Source organism: Gallinula chloropus, assembly GCF_964237585.1.
Source record: "Gallinula chloropus genome assembly, chromosome: 3".
In the NCBI taxonomy this organism is placed as follows: domain Eukaryota; kingdom Metazoa; phylum Chordata; class Aves; order Gruiformes; family Rallidae; genus Gallinula; species Gallinula chloropus.
The window spans coordinates 121,749,196-121,757,534 of record NC_140087.1 but is presented as its reverse complement, the minus strand read 5'-3'; the positions used below and the strand labels follow the sequence as shown (position 1 = coordinate 121,757,534).

General features: G+C 59.9%; 1 protein-coding gene across 1 annotated transcript in view; it reads left to right on the top strand.

Annotated features, from left to right (window-relative positions):
* Positions 1-2,322: 2,322 nt before the first annotated feature.
* PBK (PDZ binding kinase) overlaps positions 2,323-8,339 on the top strand; it is a gene marked incomplete at its 5' end in the record, with an annotated part of 8,745 nt that continues 2,728 nt past the window's right edge. Inside the window, one exon of the mRNA XM_084261192.1 lies at positions 2,323-2,389. Coding sequence (XP_084117318.1) covers positions 2,323-2,389 — 67 coding nt within the window. The remainder of the gene's footprint in view (positions 2,390-8,339) is intronic.

The window sequence follows — 8,339 nt, the reverse complement described above, 5'->3', positions numbered from 1 at the left end:
CCAAAATCAGGATGCTGTTTGGTTGAGTGGGGCTGGAGGGCAAATCCTCTGAGGAGCAGCTGAGGGAGCTGGGGGTGTTGAGCCTGGAGAAGAGGAGGCTGAGGGGAGCCCTTCTCCCCACCTGCCCTGCCCTGCCAGGAGGGTGCAGAGAGGTGGGCGATGGTCTCTGCAGCCAGGGGCCAGGAGCTGGGCCAAGGGGCAATGGGCTCAAGCTGCCCCAGGGCAGGGTCAGCTCAGCTGGGAGGGCAAAGTTCTTCCCTGGCAGAGTTGTGGGGCTGTGGCACAGGCTGCCCAGGGAGGGGGCTGAGTCCCCAGCCCTGGGGGTGTTGAACAGGGGGGAGATGAGGTGCTGAGAGATCTGGGGCAGCACAGGACAGGGACGGTTGGTCTCATCCATCCCTGCAGATAACACACCTGTTCCTGCAGGTGATGCATCTCCTGGACCCTCACGAGCATCGGTGCTGAGTGCTGGGCAGGGAGAGGGGTCTTGAGTGGGTCTTGGGGCTGCAGACAAGGAAGGGACCAAGCGAAAGCAGCATCCATGAGAGCTCTGTGCTCCTTTTCTCTGCTCCAGGGTCCTGCAGACACATCTTGCTCTGAAGACAATTTACACATTAACTATTCTCTTACCCAGAGCAGGTTTCAGCCCCATGGAAAACCTTGCAGGGAACATGGGAAAGCCACGTGGGGCTGGGGCTGGCCAGCCTTGCCCCACTGAGGCTGCAGGAGACCTTGCCACCCTCCCAGCCTCCCCCGACTCCTTCAAGGCCGGTCTGGCCCCCATAGGGTCCCCCCAAAGAGGCAGGGGAGCCCCTGTCTGGCACCAGTAGCTGCCACAGTGGCTTCTTCATCTCTTCCCAAAGGCTTGCCTCCTCAGTTTGCTCCATCATCCTCCTTCTATTTGCTCCATCATCCTCCTTTTGTTTGCCCCATCATCCTCCTTCTGTTTGCTCCATCATCCTTCTGTTTGCCCTATCATCCTCTTCTGTTTCTACCATCATCCTCTTTCTGTTTGCTCCATCATCCTTCTGTTCACTCCATCATCCTCCTTCTGTTTGCTCCATCATCCTTCTGTTCACCCCATCATCCTCCTTCTGTTTGCTCCATCATCCTTCTGTTCACCCCATCATCCTCCTTCTGTTTGCTCCATCATCCTTCTGTTCACTCCATCATCCTCCTCCTGTTTGCTCCATCATCCTTCTGTTCACTCCATCATCCTCCTCCTGTTTGCTCCATCATCCTTCTGTTTGCTCCATCATCCTCCTTCTGTTTGCTCCATCATCCTCCTCCTGTTTGCCCCATCATCCTTCTGTTCACCCCATCATCCTCCTTCTATTTGCTCCATCATCCTCCTTCTGTTTGCTCCATCATCCTCCTTCTGTTTGCCCCATGATCCTCCTTCTGTTTGCCCTATCATCCTCTTCTGTTTCTACCATCATCCTCTTTCTGTTTGCACCATCATCCTCCTGTTTGCTCCATCCTCCTCCTTCTGTTTGCTCCATCCTCCTCCTTCTGTTCACCCCATCCTCCTCCTTCTGTTCACCCCATCCTCCTCCTCCTGTTTGCTCCATCCTCCTCCTTCTGTTCACCCCATCCTCCTCCTCCTGTTTGCTCCATCCTCCTCCTTCTGTTCACCCCATCCTCCTCCTCCTGCTTGCCCCATCCTCTGTGCAGCTCTGCCCTGTGCAGCTCCTGCTGTCCTGGCCCTGCGCTGCCTGACACAGCCCTGCCTGTGCTGCTGCCAGCTCCTGAGCCCTGCAGATCATCACAGCACACACAGGCAGCTCCCTCCCAGCTCGTTAAGGATGAGAAGGCAGAGGCGGCATCCCCCATCCTCCCATGACTCCTCCAGAAGCACTTTTGGGGCTCAAAAGGCACATTTGGAGGATGGAAACAACACCTGACCAGCCTTTGGATGCTCAGGGCTGGGCTGGGCTTTGGCTGGGAGAAGGAACATCCCCACCAGGATGATGCCCATCACCATCCTCCCCAGCCAGGCACCGGCTGAAGCCCCAAAGCCCCTCCCCTGCCACAGGCTGACAACCCTGGCCAGGCACCAGCGGCCTTTCAACCCCCCTTAATTGCCTCCCCTCTCTTTCCTCCTTCATTGTTTCGATGAAAAGGGCTCTGGAGGACCCGCTCCAAGCAGCTATTTTAAGGGGAACAACCTAATGCCCAAAAAAGCCCTGGTTTGTGCCCAAATGGCAGCGGGAGGCAGCGGCACGCTCCTCTCCTCCTGCAAACCCCATGTCCAATTTAGGCCAAACTATTTGCCATCAGAGGCAGATACCAGAGGGGGTTTTCCCCGTCCCACCCCCTGGGATGGTCACCAAGGCTGCCCACGGCGGCTCTCGCCTCGTGCCCCACGCCCACGGGGCAGCAGGGAGAGGTTTGAGGCTGGGCTGGTGGTCCTGCACCTCATCAGAGCCCCCCCTGCTGCATCCTCCCCTCCCCTGGATGGAGGGATGGATGGATGGATGGATGGATGGATGGATGGATGGATGGATGGATGGAGGGATGGATGGATGGATGGATGGATGGATGGATGGATGGATGGATGGATGGAGGGATGGATGGAGGGATGGAGGGATGGATGGAGGGATGGATGGATGGATGGATGGATGGATGGATGGAGGGAGGGATGGAGGGAGGGAGGGAGGGATGAGGGATGAGGGATGAGGGATGAGGGATGAGGGATGAGGGATGAGGGATGGATGGATGGATGGATGGATGGATGGATGGATGGATGGATGGATGAGGGAGGTGGCTCCTCTGTATGAGGTGCTGTTTTCTGTGGGGAGGGGCTTCTGGCGTGCAGGGGCAGGGAGCTGGTCCCTCTTGAGACATCCCAGGGCAGGGCAGACAGAGGAGTCTGTTCTCCTTCACCTTGAGAGCAGAACAGCTGACAGGAGCCATCAAATATTGATGCTTTCCATTTCCAAGGCGCTCAGAGCCCGGTTGTGGTCAGGGGAGGAGGGGGGGGGGACTGATGTTCTCCACCTATTCCAGACTTGTGCAGTCGATGACAGCGTTGGGAACACAAATGGCAACATTCCCAGTGCCCTTGTTCCCATCCCAGAACCACAGATCAAAGAGTCACCAGGTTGGAAAAGACCTTTGAGATCATCCAGTCCAACCAATCCCACCCTGAGCTAAACCAGCTCCCTCAGCACCTCATCTCCCCCCTGTTCAACACCCCCAGGGCTGGGGACTCAGCCCCCTCCCTGGGCAGCCTGTGCCACAGCCCCACAACTCTGCCAGGGAAGAACTTTGCCCTCCCAGCTGAGCTGACCCTGCCCTGGGGCAGCTTGAGCCCATTGCCCCTTGGCCCAGCTCCTGGCCCCTGGCTGCAGAGACCATCGCCCACCTCTCTGCACCCTCCTGGCAGGGCAGGGCAGGTGGGGAGAAGGGCTCCCCTCAGCCTCCTCTTCTCCAGGCTCAACACCCCCAGCTCCCTCAGCTGCTCCTCAGAGGATTTGCCCTCCAGCCCCTTCCCCAGCCTGGTTGCCCTTCTCTGCACTCGCTCCAGGACCTCCCTGTCCTTCTGATGCTGAGGAGCCCAGAACTGGACCCAGCACTGGAGCTGCAGCCTCCCCAGTGCCCAGCCCAGGGGCACAATCCCTGCCCTGGCCCTGTGTGATACTTTAGGATGCAGCCAGCCTCAAATCCCCCTGTGCCTGGGGAGGTGTGAGCGTGGCACAAGCATCCTGGGCAATGCCACCACAAGCCTGCAGAGCAGAGCTGCTAAAAATACCCTCTACACCCCATCATGGTGACAGCTAAATCCTCCTCCCCCTGATTTACAGCATCTCCAGCTGCAGTGTTGGCTCCCTGGGGCATTGTGGCCACGCTGGCTCCTGTGGGGTCATGGAGAGCAGCTTTTTGAAGGGGACCTTACCAAGGAGAGCCCCAGTGCAGGACTGCACCCTCCAAGGATCCCAGTGAGAAGCCAGCCTCTCCTCTGGGATGTGAGTGGACAGCCCAGCATCAGACACAGCCCCACCACAAGCCACCAGAGAAAGGTAGAGGGGAAGGCTGCAGTGAGGTCCCCCCACAGCCTTCTCTTCTCCAGGCTGACCCAGCCCAGCTCCCTCAGCCTCTCTCCATGGGGAGCTGCTCCAGCCCCCTGAGCATCCCCATGGATCCTCTGTGCAAAGGTCTTATTTCCAGGCAGGTCTGTGAGGTGGTTTTGAGACAAACAGGCATCCCTGGCCTCTCTTGAATTGATGCTCCACCTCAAAGCTGAACCTTCAAGGACACAAAACCTAGTGCAGCCTTCATGGAATCCCAGCCTGGTCTGGGCTGGGAGGGACCCCAAGGGTCCCAGAGCTCCAACCCCCTGCCACAGGCAGGGACACCAACCTCCAGGCCTGGAGCTACACAAGGGTGCCCAGGGCCCCAGCCAACCTGGCCTGGAACACCCCCAGGGACGGGGCACCCACCCCCTCTCTGGGCAGCCCCTTCCAGCCCCTCACCACTCTCTCTGCACAGAACTTCCCCCCAGTCTCTCCTCTCCCCCTTCCCTCCTCCAGCTTCACTCCAGCCCCTTGTCCTGCCAGGCTCTGCCCTTTAACAAGCCCATTCCCCTCCTGTTCCTGGGGTCCCTTCAGGGACGGGGAGGCTGCAGTGAGGTCCCCCCACAGCCTTCTCTTCTCCAGGCTGACCCAGCCCAGCTCCCTCAGCCTCTCTCCGTGGCTGCTCCAGCCCAGCCCACCCTCCCTTAGAGCAGCTGTGAATTCGACCTGGAATTTCCCAGTTTGACTAACTGACTAAAGGAGTGGGCAGACTGGAAGATCCCCAGGCCTGCAGACTGTTTGTCAGAGGACTCCTCTTGTGTGGGAGGCGATGCTGTCATCATCCCCAGCCCCTGGGATCCCAGGCGGCTCCATTCACAAATCACTGATGGTGCAGAAGAGAAAAGGGAAAGGAAAAGCAGCTGAAGTGGAGAGAACACCAGGATCCCCGTTGCCCAGACAACGGGCTTGGACCCCCCTGTCTGCCTGCCTGATGACTCAATCCCTAACGGCACCACTGAGCATCCTTTCTTGCCTGCAGGATCCCCAGCTCACCCCAGGAGCAGAAGCAGTCCCAGGCAGTGCTGGAGCAGGCACAGCCCATGTCTTGCTTCCTCAGGGCCTGCTGATGATGTCTTAAGGCTGGGCACAGGGTTTTTTTCTTTTTTCCCTGCTAACCAAAGGGCTGTCACGTTGGGATGGGGATGGTTGAGTGCTGGGGACAAGGGGACAGAGGCTCTGCCCCTGCAAGGATGCTGAGGGCAGAGGACCAGGAGGCAGCAGCGGTCACAAGGCTGCATCACCCACATCCTGAAGAGGTTTGCTCTTTTCCTCACAGTCCCCAGCACTGCATGAAAGTCCCCCAGCAAGATCCACTTGGGACCTGTGTTTAAAACCCCAGCATGTCCCATGCTTGGTTTTATTTTGGGTATTTTCTGCTTGCCATCTGCCAGCACCCTTTCTCCCCCAAAGCCCTGCTCCTGCTGGGGGGAAGAGGGGGGGTTTGGATGGGGGAAGAAAAACCTGGGGCAGGGAATAAATAATTCATCAGGCACAGCTACAGCATCCTGAGCCCGTGGTGTGGCAGGTATTAAGCAGCCCTGCTGCAGCATGGAATAGCAAATTGCTGGCCCTGGCTTTGTCCTGGTGCTGGCATCTGCTGGGGCTGGGAGCATGATGTACCTGGTGCCTGTGCTGATGGATGGCAGCCCCTTCGTCCTGAGGAAAGAAGGATTCCTGGCAGGGAAAAAGAAGAGAGGGAGACTTGGGCTTTAAATAAGGCAAGCTGGTGGGGTTGGGGTGGTGATGGGTAAGAGCTTGAGGGAGGGAGGGAGGCAGAGCTGGTGGCAGGGAGGACGCAGCCCTCCAGGGACTGCGGTGGCCTGGCCAAGGTATCCTCAGCTGAACCACTCTGCTCCAGCCACATCTGCTCAAGTCCCCATCCCCTTGAGTCCCCATCCCCTTGAGCCCCCATCCCCCAAATCCCCATCCCCTCGAGTCCCCATTCCCTTGAGCCACAATCCCCTTGAGTCCCCATCCCCTCGAGTCCCCATCCCCTCGAGTCCCCATCCCCTCGAGTCCCCATCCCCTTGAGCCCCCATCCCCTTGAGTCCCCATCCCCTTGAGTCCTGAAACCATCTAGTCCCCATCCCCTTGAGTCCCCAACCCCTTGAGTCCCCATCCCCTCGAGTCCCCATCCCCCTGAGTCCCCATCCCCTCGAGTCCCCATCCCCTCGAGTCCCCATCCCCTTGAGTCCCCATCCCCTTGAGACACAATCCCCTTGAGTCCCCATCCCCCTGAGTCCCCATCCCCTTGAGTCCCCATCCCCTTGAGTCCCCATCCCCTCGAGTCCCCATCCCCCTGAGTCCCCATCCCCTCGAGTCCCCATCCCCTCGAGTCCCCATTCCCTCAAGTCCCCATCCCCTTGAGTCCCCATCCCCTCGAGTCCCCATCCCCTTGAGTCCTGAAACCATCTAGTCCCCATCCCCTTGAGTCCCCATCCCCTCGAGTCCCCATTCCCTCAAGTCCCCATCCCCTTGAGTCTCCAAACCATTGAGTCCCCATCCTCTCAAGTCCCCATCTCCTCAAGTCCCCATCTCCTCAAGTCCCCATCCCCTTGAGTCCCCATCCCCTTGAGCCCCCATCCCCTCAAGTCTCCATCCCCTTGAGTCCCCATCCCCTTGAGCCCCCATCCCCTCAAGTCTCCATCCCCTTGAGCCCCCATCCCCTTGAGTCCCCATCCCCTCGAGTCCCCATCCCCTTGAGTCCCCATCCCCTTGAGCCCCCAACCCCTCAAGTCCCCATCCCCTTGGCAGGGACCCAGGGACAGACCCTGCGGCTCATCTGGGGAGGGGGTGATGCCTGTCCCCCCCACCCCAGCAAGGCAGGGTGGGTTCAGAGGGGCAGGACACCCTGCCAGACTGTCCTGGTGTGACACCTGGCAGCAGGACAGAGCTGAGCAGGAGCTGGCAGCACTGCAGGCAGGGACAATGCCACAGCCCTGCTTGTCCCTACTGAGATCATCACTCTGGTGCCCCTTCCCCTTTGCAGTGAGGACCATCCCTGGAAGGATGCTCCTGCCCAGGGCCTGGTACCCCTATAACCCAGTATCCTCAGCTGGGAAGGGCAGCGAGGGGCTGGGCATGGGTGCTGCCAGGGGAGGGTACAAGGCTGAGAGGCCAAGCAGAGCACTGCTGGCTCCCATCCTCACCAGAGATGTAAGAGCTGGCAGGAGCCCTGCCAACCCCCTGCCAGGAGCCCTGTCAACCCCCAGCCAGCCCTCCCTGACAGAAGGTGACTCAGCCAGGTGAGGACCACACAGGGATCTCACCCAGGTCCATCTTCCCAGAGGAGCAGCTCTGGGCTTCATCCTGCTACTCTCACACCCTCCTCTGCCTCCCCTGTGGAAGGGCAGCTGAGACCAGGAGGTTTCCCCCAGCAGCAGAAGGGGCTGGGGTCAGGTGGGGGTGTACCCTGGGGCAGGGAATGGGGGTGCTGCCTGAATTTTGGAGCCCTGTGCACCTTGTGAGCAGCTTGGTGCTGGGTGCTGGGGATGGAGCAGGGCTGGGGACATCAGTCCCCATACACAGAGTCACAGGGGTTGGTAGGGCCCCCCAGAGCCCCTGGGGTCCCACCCCCTGCCCAAGCAGGGTCCCTAGGACAGGGGCTGGAATCTCTCCAGAGAAGGAGACTCCACACCCCCTGGGCAGCCTGTCCCAGGGCTCCCTCACCCTCACTGGCAAGAAGTTCTTCCCCACACTGGGGGGGAACTCCCTGGGCTCCAACTTGAGCCCATCGCCCCTTGTCCTGTCCCCACAGACACTGAGCAGAGGCTGCCCATGGCCCCTGGGTCCCACCCTTCAGCTCTTGATCCCCAGGGATCAGATCCCCTCTCAGGCTCTTCTCTGCAGGCTGAACAGCCCCAGCTCCCTCAGCCTTTCCTCCCAGGGGAGATGCTCCAGCCCCTTCAGCATCTCTGTCCCTCCTCTGGACTCTCTCCAGGAGATCCCTGGCTGGTTGATCCCACAGGCAGGGACACCAACCTCCAGGCCTGGAGCTACACAAGGGTGCCCAGGGCCCCAGCCAACCTGGCCTTGAACACCCCCAGGGACGGGGCACCCACCCCCTCTCTGGGCAGCCCCTTCCAGCCCCTCACCACTCTCTCTGCACAGAACTTCCCCCCAGTCTCTCCTCTCCCCTTCCCTCCTCCAGCTCTCAAGGTACCCCAGGCAGCTCCTGTCCCACCTCACTGAGCCCCCCCCCAGCTCACCCTGTGCTGCAGACCCCAGCTCCAGATTAAAGGGCTCATTAACATCTCCTGATTG